Genomic DNA, 18,408 nt, shown 5'->3' on the forward strand with positions numbered 1-18,408 from the left:
TCATTAAGCTCATCTGACTTTAAAACACTCTGATCAGTCCCATGTAAAAGCTGCCCTCAACCCCTCCTCTCCAGACCATACACATCATCTTGCAGAAAGTGTGTTCTTATCAAAATGCCCAAGGCTAATGAGAAGAGCATTTTCACTGTTAACACAGAAAAAGGTTTTTGTCATCTTCTTGAAGATACATTAGCACTACAAAAGCTCTCATTTCTGTCTAAGCTGTCCAAATTTATATCCTTGCATGCAGTGCAGGTGGAGAGGTTTAGGGCCAGAGGGCTCTTGCTGGCCCTGCAGCTTGGCCTTCTGTGCAGAATAGGTCAGAAATCCTCCCTAGCAATTCCATCAAGCTTAGAGTGCTGGGTGGGCTAGGATATGCCCACAGCTTGTTGGTAGGCCAGTATCTCCCGATGTCCCCCTGGGGCTCTGAATGCCCCCAGCACCCCTTTGTGCATGGGGCTCTCGGTGGCTGGTATGAGCCCAGCTGGGCAGGAAGGACAAGGCAGCAGTGAGCGGGCTGGTGCCTTCCAGAGAGAGCCCAAATAGCCAGGAGGAGCATCCTCCCTTTGGCTAGTCTGACTGCTTTTTTTGGGCTGTGATGCCCCCAGCAGCCCTGAGACCTTCTTCTCCCTTTCCCGTCCCCCCCCCCCCCCCCCCCCCACAAGCAGCTGCAGAGACACAGGAGCACACTAAGAAGCTCAGAAAATGTTTTGTTTGGTTTTATTTGTATTGACTGTCACAGCTGCATCCTCCTCTGGAGCGTTCAGTGGTACTTGTAGGCCAGAGCGTGGGCCACCACGCCGACCAGCTTTTGCCAAGTGGCCTGGCAGGCAGGGGTGAAGTCCTTGGTGAAGTGGGCGGCCAGGACAATGATGAGGATGTCTCCCAGGAGCTGGGAGGAAAAGAAAGGAAATCAGGTCAGCATGGCACTGAGCACCCCTTCGCCCCGCATAGGGCCCAGATGCTGGAAGGCAAACCCATCTGCTTTGTTGGGTGCTGGAAGCTGCCACACAGAGAAGCTCTTTTAGCTGAATTCTATATGCAGGAAAATGTCTTGTGCTGACCACATGCACCAGTATCCACCAGCTCTGGCCTTGCCTTTTCTCACACCTGTTTTTCCAAACTCTAGAGTGTATTTCCAAACGTTTTTAACTCTTTTTTTTTCTTTCTTTTTTTTTTAATCTGCTGTGAATCCCCATGCCTACTTTAGCTGGAGCTCAGGTCCGTGCCAGCTTTGCCTGCTACATTCCTGAAGATGGGCTGAAGCAGGGGCTGAAAGGGCTATCAGCAGGGGCTATCTGCTGCATCGAGCCCTCCTAATCCCCTCCAGCCTGAACTGCCCGCTCTCCACACACAGCCAATTTTCACCCCCAGCACCCTGATGTCCACTCATTTACCCCCCTCCTGCTCCCCTCCCTCCTCTGCTGAATGTACCCCCACCCAGACCTGTCCTCTCTGTTTTTATCTCCAGCCTACATTTCTAGGGCCTTTCTTCACATCAGCATCCACACCCTGGGTGTCGTTGGGTCTCCATCCCATGCTGGCTTTTCCCCTCTCCTCCTACATCTGCCAGCCCTGGAAAAAGTGGGGGTGAAGTGGTCCCCATTCCTGGAGGCAGGAGGTGACAGGGAGAGGCTGGACATGACACCAGCACAGCAGCAGCACTCCTCAGGCACTTTCCTGCTGTCCTCTCCACCCTCAGCCTCACTAAGCCTCTCCTCTTCCTCCTGCTTTTCTCCAGCCATGCCTGCACAAGCCTCCAGGCAGTCAGGGCATCTCCCTGGATCTGTCCCCAGATCTGTAAGCACATGGAGCCCCTCCCCGACATTATCAAATGCCCAGCCTTCCCTCCCCCTCTCAAGGACACATATTACATCCAAGCCAGCCCCTTTCTCTTTAGCACCTAAAATCTCTGTTATTTATGCTCTTTAAACCCTCGAGACATTGAGCTAATCTGTTAGGTAGAGGGAGAGATGGCCCACCCCCGTGCATGGCTCACCCTGAAGTTCTCGGGGTCCACGTGCAGCTTCTCGCAGTGCAGCTCAGACAGCTTGGAGTAGGTTGCTTTGAGATTTTCCAGGTTCTTCACAGCTTCCCCGAAGGAGGTGAGCACCTTCTTGCCATGGGCACGGACCTTGGGGTTACCGATGATGGCAGTGGGGCTGGACAGGTTCCCGAAATTATCAAAGAACCTCTGGGTCCAGGGGTAGACGATCAGCAGCCTGGGAAGAGAAGGGGAGACATGAGCACACACACACACACCCCGTTAGCATTACCCCCGTGACTGCAGCGGTTTCTCCATGCAGGTGCAGCCGAGCCCATGCCCGGGACCCGGACCTACCTGGCCAGGGCCTCAGCCCCACATTCCTCCACGTTGACCTTGCCCCAGAGGCCGGTGATGAGCTGCTTCTCCTCGGCTGTCCAGTGCACCATGGTGTCGGGCGGAGGGTAGCGTGTGGCTGCGGGAGGACACGGACCTGGGACCTTGTAGCGGAGCTGCAGACCCCTGGGGGCTTTTATCCGCTGCCGGCAGCTCCTCCCCGCCCCGCGCTGCGGGGCCATTGGCTGCGGGTGGGTGGGGGTCCGCCAGCGGGGAGTCCTGTCCATGGGGGGTCAGTCTGCAGCGAGGTGTGGCCTTCAAGGAAAAGCCCTGAGAGTCACTTAACAGGCAGGCTCAGGACACAGTAGCCCTTATCTCCCTTTCCTCCCCTCCATCCGCTGACCCTTGTGCAAGGTACTTTAACATGCCTTCCTGCCGGCAGCACCCGAATTCGGCCCCTCTACAGCATCCACAGGCTCTCCAAACCTGAGGGATATTTCTCTGCCATGGCAGGTGACCTGGTTTATGAAGTTGGGCACTGCATAGGCCTTTCTGCACAGGAACACCTTCCCAAGGATGCTGAGGGCTGTTGCCCTTGGCCTCTGCTCTGCAGCTCTGGGTGCACAGACCTTCAGAGGAGCTGCAGCCCATTTATTAAATCAAGCACCTTTCATCAGGAGGAAGTGTGGAAAACATCAGCCTGCCAGCCCAGAGCCTCACACCTGAACCGGGTGCCGAAGAGCCGAGGGCATGTGGCCACAACTGGTGTTACCCCAGGGAGAGGCCGCAGCTCTGCTCCCCAGGGCTGCAGGACTGCCGTGGGACGCGGGAGCTGGCAGGCACTGCCTGGGGCAGGTTCCTCTGCTCTCCTAATGGTCATACTGCATTCATGAGGCAGGCACTTCCCTGTCCTCTCCCTTCTGGGAAATTAAAGGCCTTGCACAAGAATAGCAGGACCAGCCATGTTACAGCCAGACCAGCAACACCCCCTTCCACCTTCAGAGCCTGACAAAAGGCTTCTGCTTGGCTCTGGGTCTCGCTCTCCCCCTGAACTGGGTTTTTGTTTTTCCTGAATGGAAGGACATCGTCAGCCTTTGGGCAAAACTGTGCTCCCACACACAGGCATGCAAAGCCACCATGCAGGAGGTGTGCAGTGTCCTGGCAAGACTGTGGGACTTGGGTCTGTCTGCAGGCAGCCAGGGGTTTCCTCCAGACCTCTGCCCCATTCCAGTTATAAACCCTTTGACATGAATGGAGCTGCACAGGGCAGTGGCACAAGCACGGGCATCTCACTGTGCTCCAGTTGGGGTGGCTCAGGGATGTGGTCACATTTCAGATCCTTGCTGCAGCGTCCTAGGAGGCACTCTTTTTTTGCTTTAGTTTTTTGTTTGGTTGATTGCTGTTTGTTTGGTTTTTTAATTTCTGAATTCTGGGCAAGGCCCATAGGCCCCTTTCAGCTGCTAGGGAGTCACCAGGGTGCTCTGATAGCACAGTGTGGAGCAGAGGCTGCTCAGCACAGATAAATGTATCATACAGGTGGCCAGCACTTGCTGTAGTTTCTGACCTAAAGAACAGAGTCACACACCCATGTTCTTGAGGCGATCTGAAGACTTCAGAAGTTGTCAGTTTTTATTAAGGCAAGACTCACAGCATTAAATCAAATATATGCAACCCTAAATTCATACACAGATATTCAAATCATGTGAGTCGGTGCATACAGTAGAGCAAAGAGCTGGCCAAAACAGCTGTACGTGCAGCTGGGGGAGGACAATACATGGCCTAGCATGGACTTTTCGTTTATCAATTCTCTCATCCTATAGCCTGCATTTGAAGGAAAACCCACACTGAAGATAAAATCCAAGCTACATCTGGGTCTATTATTAGCAGTGCATTTGCCTCATCAGTGATGGGAGTCTCATTTTCAGCTCTGTGAAGATGAACTTTAAAAGACAGAAGATAATGATGCTTTTCTGCTGCATTTGAACCAGCAGCATGACAAAGCTCAGGGAGGGGTGGCAGATAGGCGTGTGAAGCTGGGAGAAGCAGAACAACATCAAACAGAGGCTTGGAGGAGAATATTAACTGAAGTATTGCTGTTAGCAAGAATCTGTGGTTAAAAAATGCTGGTTTTCTGGACTCCATGGAAAAGCAGGCAGAGACATGGCTTACAGTGAGAAACCTCAGGTTGTGATCCTACACCATGGTCTGTTTTGAGTGTTTTTTTGAGACCACTCAGGTCTGGTTTTTGCTGGTGCAGTTGCAGGAGCAGGAACAGGTGTTCACGAGATGCTTAACAGTGGTCCCAAAGAGCCAAGGAGAGGGGAAGGGAAGCAGAGGAAACAGGAGAAAGTGGCTGAAATGTTCCAGCTGTTGCTCTGAGGCAAGCTCATTTGGCACCACTCTTCTGTATCGATCCCTTTTAACGGCTGGTTTTATACCTACAGCAATTCCTTATACTCTTTACATCCTGTAGGATGGGCACTCAAAAAATGAATAACAGCAGGTGAATCAGACAGCTAATAAGGTTAGGGGCATACTGGGGACTTCTGGATGTGGAGAGTCCATAACAGCAACAACCCTTTACAGCCAGTCTGGGCTGTAAATTCACACACGGGCTGCTGCCTGCTCCTGCCCCACTGGGCACTTTGGCTGTGTCTGGTCTAGCCCTGGTGCCTCATTTTAACTTGCACCCTCACCATGGTGCTAATGCTGATACCCTCTGAAGAGCTGCTCCAGGGACAAAATCAGGCTTCAGGTTACTGTCCAGGTGGACCCTGAATGTGGAACCAGAGCACAGCTTTACAAGATGGTCACAGACCCTAAGGAAAAAGCAGGGCTCCTGCTCTTAGACCCTTTCAGGACACAATGGAAAATTTGGGAAAATGCAGTGCAGCAACAGGCTGGTCTGAATCACCCTAATTTATACACCTTGCCCTGTCTGGGGCAGTGTGGTTACTGGCCTCAACATGAAAGCCAAGAATCTCTGATGGTGTCATTTCTTTCCTTAGGAGGGAAGGGGAAACAGAAAAGACCCCAGGCAGAAGAGATGTGGGCACGCCACGGTGGAGTCAGAGCAGATCAGAGTTTTACAGCAAGTAGGCAGTGAGCTTGATCTTATTACCACAAGGAGAGTTTTCTAATTTAGCTTTGGCTCATCGCCCTAAGCACTCTGCTTTCAACCCAAAGTCATTTCAAATGGCTTCTGTGCTGTAGCAATAAACTAGGGGGAAACATAACTGCAGGTTAAATGAGTGCTGCTCTGTCCCAGAGTCAGCCCCCGGGCACAGCAGATTCAGTCTGTGACCAGACTGAGAGGGCAGGGAGCACAATGATGAGACCTGCACGAGACCCTGGACACCTGCAGCGAGGACATGGCTGGCGCTGGGCTGTGCTGATTCTGTGCCACGTGCCTCTTATTAGCCCGTTTTTTCCAGCTGCAGATGTCAGGAAGACTAACATTCTGCATTGCAGGGCGTTAATTAACTACTGGCTGCACCAATGGAAGAAACAACAGGAAAACACCAGTTCTGTCTGTCCACCTCTCGTTCCTATTAGGAGGCTAGCAAAATTCATGTGGGGGTCAGAGAAAGCCACTCACCCCCTAACATGGATATCTCATTTCAGGAGCCAGGCTTAACCCTTCATGCCCTTTAGCCCTGATTCCAAAAGGAGTAGAGCACCCATTTGCCTGCCTGGGCCACTGTTCAGGTAGTCCAGCATCAGGCACTCACATCCTGAGCTTCATGCCATATAATGACCTACTTACTATCCAGACATGGTCCTCAGTATTTGAGCTGGCTTACAGCCTTTTACTTTGTTTCTTTAATATTGTCAGAAGTCTTGTGGGTTTGAAATTTGTGCAGTTTGGGGCTAGTCACAACAGAAATACACAGAGGACCTCCAGGGCACCACAGGAGAGGGGACCTGACCATATTCATATATCGCTGTCCCTGTATCCCTGTAAAGGGATTCACCAGGCTGTACTGAGCTCTAAAGCCAGTCCAGTGTCATGGGCTACAGGCGGTTCAGAGTGGAGTGAGGTGAAGGGATGTGAGGCACAAGGTCAGGCATAAAAGCTAGGACACTCAGGGAAAAGCTAATGATTTAATTAAACAGCTTCTGAGTTTTCCCTCAGTGCAAGAACTCAGGCAAAACAATCCAGAAACTGGCAAAAACAGCTTTTTTATTCATGACAAGGTGTCTCCAAGGCAGCAACCCGTAAGGCAGTGTTTTTCCTGCCTGTAACTGATTCCAGTCATTTGCTCTTATCCCTCTTGCTCACTGGGGCTTTCATTTGCTCAGCTCCAGACAGACGCAGGCTCCTGGCAAAAGGTTCCAGCCTCTGGCCTCCTACCAGAGCCTCTGCGCTGGGCTGGAGCAAACCGAGCCCAGGGAACACCGGGGGCGGGGGGGACAGTTCAGGAGAGGGCCGCGTTACAAGGGCCAGAGCAACGCTTCCCTAAGTGCCGTGGGACAGGGCTCAGGAGCCAGACGGGGTTTTCTATGATCGGTTTTGTGAGGTGTCTCCATCACAGCACCGTGCCTGTTTTACACCACGGCTGCCCCGGGCTCTGCCTTGCCCTGCCGTGCTCAGGCCGCTGCCGCATCCCCGGAGGCCTGCAGCACAGGAGGCACCTATCGGCCGCTTCACACCCCGCTGCCCGGCTCTGCCAGCCCCTCTATCACCCGCCGGCAGCCCCTGGCCCCCCACACCCTGCGGCCCCGCACCAGATAGCTCCTCGCCACCCTGGCTGCAGCCCGAGATAAACGTCTGGGCCCGGCTGCGCTCGGGGAGCCGGCTTGCTGCCCCTGCATTCAGCTGAGGTGGGCCGCGCTATGGCCCCGCGCACCTCCGCACACCTCTGCACACACATCAGCTGCTGCCATTCCCCTGCCACACTGGTGGGAAACCATGGGGAAACTACAATTTCCTCTCATTTTTTGTTCTCTGTGGGGAGGTGAGAACACCTCCTTCTGTTTGGTACAGAATGGGATTTCAGGGTCTTCTTCATCACCAGTGCCCAAACGCAACATTCACAGCAGCACAAAGTGAGTGCAGTTACAGCTGATCAGGAGCTGAGCCCCCCCACCCTGCTCCTGTAGCAATGTGGGGGTCCCTGGTGGTGATCCTGGGGGTCCTGTGCATTGCCAGAGCTGAAGTGAGTACTGGAGGGAGGGAAGGTGGAGAACCAGGCCCACAGAAAAGATCCCTTCTGGGGTCTTTTGCCCATTTCAGGTGAAATAAATGATTGTGATAACACAGAATAAGCACTGCCAGTAATGATAGTGCACTGGCCAGGAAACCAGCAATGCAAAAAAGTCCTCAAGTGTTATGTGACGTTGTGTCCTATATGTGACATCGTGTCTTACAGGTGACTTTGCATCCTGGTGCTCACACACTAGAATCCTTCAGTGTAAACATGTTCCCGTCTCTTGCCGGTAACCCAGCCAAACTGTGGCTCATCCCAAAGCCTTAATCTTCAGTGGCATGCCATGTCCTGGAGTGCCTGGAGTTTGGGGGCTGCCTTCCACCAGGCAGGTGCTGGGCCGCACCGAGCTGGGCAGCGCAGGAGGGCACAAATGCAGCATGGGGATCACACGCCTGCACGCACACCTGAACCCAGAGCGCTCAGGGTAAGGGCACGTGGCCCTGCTTTCCCTGCAGCCACTGCCATCCTTTCTCCCAGGGAGCAGCTCAGCTCTGAGGAACCTGGCCAGTGCCCCAGCACTGCGCCCACTGTGGCTCTGCCTGGCTCTTCCCACAACTGCTTTGGAAAAGGCTGCCTTAACCAAAGACCCTCCCCCAAAAAAGAGCCCCTTTCATAGAATCATGGAATTCTAGAATCATTAGGGTTGGAAAAGATCACCAAGTCTGACCATCAACCTGACCTACAAATTTCCAACCCTAGACCATGTCCTTCAGTGTTACCTCCACACATTTCTTAAATACCTCCAGGGATGGGGACTCCACCACCACCCTGGGCAGCCCATTCCAGCGCTTCACCACCTTCCCCATGAAGAAATTCTCCCCCATGTCCAGTCTCCCCTGGTGCAACTGGAGACTGGTGCACAACTTGAGCCCTTGCTCTCAGGTTGTTTGGGGCTGAGCTGAGCCGAGGCGGGGGAACAGCCCACAGACCCTGGATCAACTCAGCCCCGTGGGACACTTGATTCTAAGGCTGCCCTTCAGACACTGAGGCAGAGAGGCAGCTCTGAAACCAGCACCGCTCAGGCACTCAGGTGGGCTCTTGCTGGTGTTCCCACAGTCAAGCCCAGTTTCTGCAGTAGGATGCTTTAGTGATTTCCATGGCACTGCTGCGGCTCTCCAGCCGTCAGTGGAGCGCAGCGAGCTTGCCCCGGCAGCGGTGCTGAGTCACGGCCGCCCGTCCCAGCCTGGCCACCCGCGGCTGCGCGGGGCTGATAATGCTGCTGGTGCAAACAGAGCCCGGCTGGGCAGAGATAAGGCAGTCCTTGGCTCTCCTTTGTGCTGTGTCAGACTTCTGACGCAGCAGAAAATATTTTTGCTGAGGCAGTGTGGCAGCCAGCTGAAAAATATTTAGCTTTTTTTTTTCTTTTTTTTTTTTTCCTCTCTTTCTTAGTAGAGCTGGGAGAGCGTGTGGCCCCTGATTACCCAGCAAGGGCTGCCTGCGTGCCCCTGCAGCAGCAGGGTTCTCAACTGCCCTCCACCTCAGGGGCAGGCACAGGTGATCTGTACTCCTAAAGTGACGGTGGGACGTGTCCTGATGGGCAGCCTCTTTTCTCCATCCTCTTCTTGTGCGTTGAGGAGGGGACTGAAATTTGCCACTGCTTTTGAGACCTCTTCTATCTCCAGAGCAGAGGGGAGCACAAAACCTCGCTGCCCCACCCAGAGAAAGTCTCTCGGGAATTCAGGGTGCCCCCTGGTTCCCTGTGTGGGCAGAGCTGGGGTCCAACCCTGCCCAACACACCATCCCTTGGTGGGTGATTTTCAATTGTGGGAAAACCGAGGCTGGGTGGCTGCTCACCCCAAGTGTCCCAAAATACTCCCGGCAGGGTGAGATCCCCTTCAGGAAAGGAATCCCAGCCTGGCTGAGTGCTGCAGTCCCATGCCTGCCTCCAACAAAGGGCTACAGCACAACGCCATACTTCCTGAGCAGGCTTTCATTAGTGCTCAGGCTGGAAAGTGGTTTCAAACCCACTCCACCACAGCGCAATGCCCTTGGGACTGTGCGAGGCATGGCTTCGCGCAGGGCAGTGCTGAGCTGGCCATGTCCAGGCCCTAATGCTGGCCTCTTTCGCTGGGTTTGAGGAGTTTTGGTAAGTGTGGTTCAGGGCAATTCACAGCACAGAACATTTGCATGCAGGAGCTTTAGGCTGTCCAGAATGAACTCCTGCATATCGTAATGCACAAAGTTCACCAGGGACAGCCAGGAGCTGCTGTTTTACACAAGCCGCTTCCAAACAGGCACACAGCCAGCATTGGAAGGCACCACCGCTGCCCTGGGACATGCCTGTTGGTCCATGTTTAAAAGGCAGCACTTGGTGGGGCAAGCCCTGCAGCACGGGGAAGAGGGGGATTGGACCTCAGGGCTGACGTGGGGAGCAGCCTGGGCAGTGGCTTTGTTTTCTGGATGCCTTCAGCAGACCGCTGCTCTGATGAGGAGCATCTCAGCTGTAAGCCACGGCACCCTGCAAATGAAAGTGAACCCTATTCTCTAGGCAGGGAAACTGAGGCATGGCTTTAAGGAAGGAGGAATGGTCCAGGGGAATGGTCCAGCTGCAGGGTCCATCCTCTTGTGCAACAAGGCAGCACCAGCTGGGGAGCAAGGGAGCCTGGCAGGGAGCTCAGTGCTGCCTTTGCATGCAGCAGCCCACCTGGCTGGGGTGAGTTGACCTTGGTGACACCCCTCCCCAATTTAGTAAACATCCCTGCCAGCAAAACCCAGCTCTACCTCCCCAGCCTCTGATCCCCTTGGGGAGGACAGCTTCACCTCGTCTCCATCATAGAATCACAGAATGGCTCGGGTTGCAAGGGACTTCAAAGATCATCCAGTTCCAACCCCTCTGCCATAGGCAGGGATGCCACCCACTAGATCAGGTTGCCCAGGGCCTCATCCAGCCTGGTCTTGAACACCTCCAGGGATGGGACATCAAGAGCAAGACTGCAGCTTCTGGGCAGGCAGGCTGGGACCAAGTCCCTTCGCACACCCTTCTGGGTCTGAGACTTGTCTTTGTGGCTGAATTTCAAAGTTTCACCCTTTGCCTCCTCTGCACTCATTTCATCCTTTGCTCTGACCCCACAGCAGCACTCAGAGCCTCTCACACGCACCTCTGTAACAGGAATTAGCCACAGGCACACGCACCTGGGAGGCTGGTGCTTTCTGGTTGCATGGCTGGGCACAGAGGCAGCAGACTCCATTGGAGCTGCTCTGGACTGGGAGGGCTCTGGCATCTCCCCCGTCTACAGAAACCAGCTGAGCTCCACTCTCCTGTTGGCCAAGCCCTGTGGCAGCCTATCCCTGGTGCAGGAAGAGTTGCACTGCAGAAGTTCACCCCCTCACCCTGCATCTAACATGGGGCCACGGGGAGCAAGGTCCAAGCACGGGGAGGGGGTGCCCATGCAGCGACTTCCCACAGAGAAGTTCCCATGCTTTGAGCGTGGCCGTGCGGCATTTACACCCAGGTGTCCCCGGTGGGGATAAGGTCTTCCCTCACTTCACAGTGGCATGAGGCATTGCCAGCACTCCCAGAACCCTGCCCTGGGCAGGACCCAGCACCACCACCCCTGCGGGCTCAGCATGGGGCTCGGCCTTGCAGCTGCTGTGGTGCTGCCCCCAGCCCCATTTGCTCCCTGCTGGCAGCCACGGGGGCTGTGCTGGCTGTTGTGACAAACCTCCACTGGAACAATGGCAATGGTTTAGATCTTCTTGTTAACATTTCCCCAACAGAGTTCCTCCTTGCAGTAAAAATACCTTCACCACATCCCCGTGCATATTTTTCCATTTCACTGTTTTACCAGTGGGGAAGGCAGGCCCCAAGGAGTACAGTAATAAATATCACTTTAGATACTGACCTCTGGCCGCCTCCATCCACTGTGAGGCTCTTGAGCTACAGTGTTCAGCACTAAATATTCAGTTTCTTCCTCTCACCAAAAATAGGCCATGAAAGCATTTTGTTCTTATTTCCTTTAGTCAGATGAAATCCTCCCAGGGTGTCTATTTTATTATTATGCTGTTTTCAAAACATTTCATTCACCAGTGCACCAAGTGCTTCAGTAAGATCCATTCCAAGATTAAGGAAGTCCCCCTTGACCCTTCTGCTTCTCACAAGATCCTTTGTGAGTGCTGACAGGAGATTTAAATCATGCCTTGACATGCTGCTGACCTTCCGAATTAAAGTATAATTGCAATACTGCAATTACAAGATAAGGGTACAGCAAGGGGCCTGTGCGAAGAAGACCTACGGAGAGCTGATGGGGTGCAGGTGGATGTCCTGGAGCACCTCTTCTGGCCCAGCCAAGCACAGCGTGTCACCCAGCTCGCCCCACATCCCGAGGATTATCTCACAGTGCCCAGTGTGAGACAGGGCTTGGAAGGTTAACAAGCCCACTTGCCCTGCTTTTACATTCTTCTCTAGGCATTCACCTAAGGCCACTTTTGGGGACAGGACACAGGGCCATACACTTCTGGTCTGTCCCAGAGACCTGTTCCAGGGCTGCCTTCAAAACCCACAGAACTGCCGTGGGGCTGGGAACAGCCTCGGGGGCTCACCCGCCTGCCACCCTGCCGCAGAGCAGGAGCTCCTGTGCCCACCCCACTCCCGGCCCAGGTCTCTGGGGAGGACAGCAGGAGGAGGCTGCCTCCGAAGGGGTCTCCAGGGTGTGTTCCCTGTCACCATCGGCAGGGACCAACGGCACGGTGCGGAGCTGCGCTGCGTGCCGGGGTGCCCCTGGTGCTGTGGGGGTTAAAGCATCTGCTCCGAGTGCTGAGCAACAGATCCCACTGCTCCCAGGCCAGCCCTCTCCCGCAGTGGGCATCGCTCGGGATCTGCTATAAATTCTCAGCCGTGGTGAGCCCTGCTGTCAGGAACAGGCCGCTCCATCGCAGCGGTGCGGGTGGGAAGCTCGGGCCGGCCGCGAGCGAGGCAGGTGAGTGGGCTCCTGACCACGCTGCAGATCGCACGGTGCCACCACCCGGGGCTCAGCCGGCCCCGGCTCCTTGCAGCAGGGGCCTGGGCCTGCTGCAGCTGCAGGCTCCCCGTCACCCTCCCACGGGCCGGCTCATTTCAGCTGCCCGAGGTGGGTGCTGCTCCCAGGAGCTGTGCCCTTCCCCACTGCAGCACAGAGATGGGAAAGCTCTCAGAGACCCAAACTCTCACCTTCTGCTGCCTGTGAAGGGGAGTAGCTATCCCTGCATCTGCTCAGTGCCACTTTCTGTGCTGGAGCAGGGCACAGCCCATTTTCCTCTCACAGCATCGTGAGGACGCTTGGTCTCAGTGAAATCCCGGGGCGCACGTGGGGGATCAGTCATTTTGTGGAGTCCATCAAGCTGTACCTGTTAAAACGAGCCTTCACTAAGACAAGCAACCATCAGGACTCGCTCTTACTTTTCCCTTCCTTAGTGCTCAGGCTCTTTCTGATGTGCTTTGACACAAGGGAGCTTCACCTGGACCCGATCTCAGGCCCAGGAGGGGCAGGAGCAGGGCTCTCCTCTCCTCTCCCCGCCAGCCCATCCCAGCCCACACTTTGCCCGCTCGGCACAGCCGTGCTCCCAGCTCCATCGCAGTGGTGGCAGTGTGCTCTTGTCCTGCAGAAGGAGGGGATGAGAGAGGGAAGTCCCTGGGTTTTGGTGCAAGTAATTGATGCAGCGTTGATCCAGCCCGGTGTGTGTAAAGCGCTGCCGGAGCTTTAGGTGAAGAGATGGGGCACAGCAGAGATTTGGGGCAATAAAACACCTCTGACAGATCCTGTGCTCTCAGGGTAGAGTCTAAGCTGGGAATTATCACTGCTCTAACTGCTCCTGTCAGATGCTTGTGTCTGAAGATAATCTTGTCCTGTAACTCCCCCTCCTTCCCTTCCACACAATGCGGAGGTGATCTTTGATTAGCATCTCTGAAGGACCAGAGAAAACTCCCACACACTGAAGTCTGCATCTTCATGAGAGCCCAGGTCAAGCCACAGAATGCTCTGCCCTTGCAGTTACGCAGGGGTGCTGAGGCAGGAACGGCAAAGAGAGGTCCTGGGGAATAGAGGATTTCAGCACAGAGCGGCAACAGTTCCGCAATTTTCTGAACAGATAGGTAGATCTAGGTGTTTTTAAATGTAATGGTTTTACAAGGTGGATATAGGTATTAAATGTAATGGTTTTACAGGTACTCACATTATTTCAAATCCTTTTCTAGACTTACAGGTGGATGTTCCAGGCAAGGTGACATGCACCCAAATAACAGCTCACTTAGCTGTCAAAACCAGGCATTCCCAGAGCAGTTTCTTAAAAAATATCCTATGCATTATTTCCTTCCCACAGGCTTCCACAGAACATCCTTATAGGAGAGTAGGGTGGAAAGACCTCTCTGGAAGGTGCTAAAGATGTCCTGGGGCTGTGGGAGGCTCAGCGACCCTCAGTGATGTGTGCTGAGAGCGCACTGCCTCTGCTCCCTACAGCCCCAAACCATGCCGGAGGGCATGGGAGCCCTGTGATGGGTGGTCCTCCAAAGACAGGCTGAGGACCAGAGTCAGACACGCCGAGCAGCCTACAGGTATTGTGGGGAGAGGACTCCAGACACTACAGCCCTGGAGTAGCGTCCCCATCCCTCCTGGCAGCATGAGACACTGCCTTCCCTCATCAGAAAACGTCCCTTAGAAAAGGTTCTGTAAAAGCAGTGCCGTTTCTCCTCCCTGTGTTTCTGGTGGGAGGACATCCCTGGAGGTCTTTACAAGACGTTTAGATGTAGAGCTCAGGGATATGGTTTAGTGGAAGATTTGTTAGCGTTAGGTAGGAGGTTGGACTCGGTGATCTTGGAGGTCTCTTCCAACGTAGACTATTCTGTGATTCTGTGATTCTGTGACATTCAGAGACATCCCCCCATAATACAGCTTCCTTGTAACTTCCAGTTTACTTCTATCTGTGCCCAATTTTCATGTTGCTTTGTGAGTAATTACTGTATTTCAGCTTAGGCAGATCTTTTTTCCCTCCATGGGTTTGTACATGGCCTGTGTTTTGCTGGTTTAAAAGGACCAAGCTCTACTGGTCTTTGTTCCTAAGAAAGCTGCTATATTTGCACAAGCAGTTTCGCATCTTGTCCATTTTCTTTCTCTGGAAATTCCCAGCAAAAGCACAAAAATCAAGAACGGGATTCACCACAGCCCTCTCTAATCACAATGACACTTGCCTTTCTCAGTTAGTATTTGCACAGTCTCTCATGGACCTTTATTATTATTTTTTTAATGTTTCTTCCCTGCTATACCAGGCAGCCGGAGCTACATCCTGACTACACCAGACACACGACACAGAGCTCCTGCTTTCTGCCAGTGTGTGGTTTCTGTGTCGGTGCATGCACGCAGGGAGGTGACAAGTATGCTCAGACTGTTACGGTACAGCTCCTGCTAGGTTCTGCTGTGGCACGGCTTTGGTGATGCCTTTTATCCAAGGCTTCAGACGGAAGGGATCCCGGAGTATTTCTCACTGCCTGTGTGTGGTTTGTGACCCTGCTGGCTTACGTTCCAGTGCGGCTATTCAAGGATGAGATGCAGCACCCCTGTTTCATCCCACCTGGGACAAATAGCAGCCAGACCAGCACTCTAACATTCTTTCTGGGTGGTTTTCCAGCATGGGAATCCACTCGGATGTTGTCTGCAGTTCTCCTCTGCTCTGTGTACCTCCTGGTGCTGCTGGGGAACTGGACTGTCCTTGCCATAATTAAGGCAGAGCAGAGTCTCCATGCACCCATGTATCTACTCCTTGCCATGCTAGCTGTGGCTGACCTGGGCTTGTCCACATCTGTGTTCCCAACCATGCTGAGGATGCTGTGGCTGGAGGCCAGAGAGATCAGTTTCAGCACCTGCTTTTCCCAAATGTTCTTCATTCACAGCTTCACAGATATTGAATCTGCCACCATTCTGGCAATGGCCTTTGATCGTTACGTGGCCATCTGCCACCCTCTGCGATATTCCTCCATCCTCACCAACTCAGTGATCACCAAGATATGTGCGGCAATTGTCATAAGAACCATCCTCCTCCAGTTCCCACTCCCGATCCTACTGACCCGGCTGTGTTTCTCCACAGCCAGCAAGCTCTCCCATCCCTACTGCTTGCATCCAGATATCATCAAACAAGCAGACTCTGACACAAAGATCAACAGCGCCTGTGGCCTTTTCGTGCTACTCTCCACACTGGGTTTGGACTTGCTCTTTGTGCTCCTGTCCTACCTTCTGATCCTTAGGGCTGTCCTGAACATTGCAACTTGGAGAGAGCGTCTCAAAGCCCTCAACACCTGCATCTCCCATGTCTGTGCTGTCCTGCTCTTCTTTATCCCCATGATCTGCCTCTCCATGATGCACCGGTTTGGCAAAGACGTGTCCCCACAGGTCTACACGTCCACAGCCAACCTCCATGTCCTGGCTCCACCCATCCTCAACCCCATCGTTTACAGCATGAAAACCAAAGTGATCCGCAGACAGATACTGAGGGTGCTCTGCAAGGGGGGGGTCTGCAAGTCCAGGGCTGCCATTTTCCAGTAAAGCCAATCTGATGGCTACTGCCAACTGTCTTATGTAGAGTCCAACCCCCAGGAAGACCAGCTGGGAGAGGGGAACATGCCAAGCACTTCTGCCAATGTAAGGATACGGGGGAGGTAACAGGTATATGAAAGGAGGATAAGTGCAATGCCTTACCTGCAATGCAAGACTAAGGATATCTGGTTAAAGGTTTCTCAGCAGATAAACAGAGGCAAACAACACCTAGACTCACAAACCCCAAACCTCAGAGCCAATACCACGGACCACAATGTTGAGGTCAGTGACTGAGGGACCACTGGAGGAGCCAGGAGGAAAGAGGTTCAAGCAGAACTGCTGAGAAGGCAGAATTAAAAATACCATGGGTCACCTGGGAAATAGCAGACAGCATGGGATAGCTGAGGGGGCTTGGGGGATTGTGTAAAACTTTACAGGGAACAACTTAGGGAGCTTGTGGGAAAGTGTGAGATATTTTATGCAGTGCTCAGGAGAAGGGCCAAAGATGAGGAAAAGAAGGGATCCAGGGAGGAACTGGGATGGGAAAGTGGGGAGGGGGGGGAGGTTTGGGGGGGGGGAAGGGGCTGATCAAGTAAGTGTAAGCAAATTGCTAATCAATACACCCTCCAGGCCATGCACCTGGCCACCGCAGCCTGTCTTGTCTTCTCTCCTGTGACATTACTCTGTGTGTGCAGGGGAATTTGTGTGGGACCTGGTGACAAACAACAAGCTGGACTAACTGGTGAGCAGGAGGAGACCAGGGACTGGAAAGACCAAGGGCTGGAGCTGGAGAGTGGGCAAATGGGGTCTAGGGTCTGGACTTGGAACTGGACGGGCTTCTGGTCTGCTCCAGAGTTTGTCTCCACATACACAAGGGTGACTGGGAATCAAGGCGGCGAGGGTCAGATCCTGTCCTGCCCAGCCATCCAAGAGGACTGGGGCTGGGTAGCCCTGGTCACATCTGCCTGAGCGCTGCTAGTGCCTGTGAGAGCACCAGGGCAGGCTCTGCTCTCTGTGGTGGTCCTTTTGGCCACCTGGCACCATGCGTGGCCGCGGGAAGCCCAGGCTGGTCGCTGGCCGTTAGGACTTGATCCGTTTGTGTGAGATGGAGGAAGAGGGTGGGCAGGAGCAGGGGGCTGGGGCTGGCAGGGTTCACCGGGGCGGGGAGCTGCCCGCAGACACAGCTGGAGTGTCCAGGCCCACAGAGGGGCCCCAGGTCTGCTGGAGTCATTTCCCTCCGCAGGAGGAACGCTTTATGTGCAATGACTTCTGGACTCCCAAACACTAAGCAAAAGTTTTGTCTTATTGTCTTCTCTTTAAAACACAAGTGCTTTACTCACTGGGTTTGTTGTGTTTTGCCTGGAACATTTTGCCTGGGTTAGACTGCAGCACCAGGTTTCTTGACGTGATTGTCATTCTTAGATTAAGCTGTGCTAATTAGTATGCTGGGGTTTCCATAAGGCTCTGCAGCACAACGCCTTCCTCAGGCTGGCTCATTTAGACCTCAGAGATGGATTTCTTCCCACTTCAGCTAACGGCTAGCACTCTCTCAAAGAAGCAGTTCTCTTCCAGCTGACCCAGGGGTGCAGGCACTGTATAAACTGACTACATTTGGCAGGACATTTTAAAACAATTTCAGCATTTAAGAACTGTTTTAATTTATTCTGCCGGTGTTTGTCACGGACTGCGCACACAGCACTGTAACAACTATGATCAATACGTCCTCGGGAGACACTGTAACTGGCAAGTACAAAAATACTAAAAAAAAGGGGGTTCCAGCGCATCCTGCCATGCTTGGCTGATGTCTATAAAACCATGAGGATGCGTATAAGCACCCCCTTACCTACACCGTGGTGATAAGCCCCCCCAGAAGACCTCGGAGGCCAGCAAGTCTGCGACTTCCAGTATCAAAGCTCTGGGGAGCTCTGCTGGGCGCACCGAACCGGCCCGGGGCTGCTGGGCAGAGCCCCCCTCTTGGGCAGACCCCGCTGCCCCCTCTCGGCCCCGCTCCCCCCGCACAGCTCCGCAGGTCCCGGGGGGCTGTGGGGCCTTCGGCGAGCTCCAACACAGCGAGATGCGGCCACGGGCTCCGACAGCCCCCTGCGGAGGGAGCCCCGCGACCCTGTGCTCGTCCGCCCCGAGCTCGGAGCCCCCCCCGGGCGCCTGCTGGTGGCCGGGCCCCGGGGTCGGGCAGGGCTCGGGGGTCGCTCCCGCGGCACGGGGGTGGCACCGGGACCCCGGCACCCAGCCCCCGGCCCGGGGCCGCGCTCACCGGGACCGGCCCCGCGGCGGGCGGTGCGCGGAGCTCGGCTTCCCCCTGCTGGGCGCGGGGGTGGGAGCGGGGGGAGAGGGGAGATGGGGGGGGGCGGGGGAGGAAGGG

The 18,408-nt window shown here is 54.3% G+C and overlaps 2 protein-coding genes across 2 annotated transcripts; one reads left to right on the forward strand and one right to left on the reverse strand.

The window, feature by feature from the left end:
* Positions 1-718: 718 nt before the first annotated feature.
* LOC118169628 (hemoglobin subunit rho) lies at positions 719-2,472 on the reverse strand. The gene is made up of 3 exons (XM_035331058.1): positions 2,342-2,472; positions 2,000-2,222; positions 719-892 (listed from the first exon to the last, which is right to left on the reverse strand). The coding sequence occupies exons 1-3, from the start codon at positions 2,431-2,433 to the stop codon at positions 764-766; spliced, it is 444 nt and encodes a 147-aa protein (XP_035186949.1). The 5' UTR covers positions 2,434-2,472; the 3' UTR covers positions 719-763.
* A 12,671-nt stretch (positions 2,473-15,143) lies between these two features.
* LOC118174435 (olfactory receptor 51L1-like) lies at positions 15,144-16,037 on the forward strand. The gene has a single exon (XM_035339806.1). The coding sequence runs from the start codon at positions 15,144-15,146 to the stop codon at positions 16,035-16,037; it is 894 nt and encodes a 297-aa protein (XP_035195697.1).
* Positions 16,038-18,408: the final 2,371 nt, after the last annotated feature.

Source organism: Oxyura jamaicensis, chromosome 1, assembly GCF_011077185.1.
Source record: "Oxyura jamaicensis isolate SHBP4307 breed ruddy duck chromosome 1, BPBGC_Ojam_1.0, whole genome shotgun sequence".
Lineage (NCBI taxonomy): Eukaryota > Metazoa > Chordata > Aves > Anseriformes > Anatidae > Oxyura > Oxyura jamaicensis.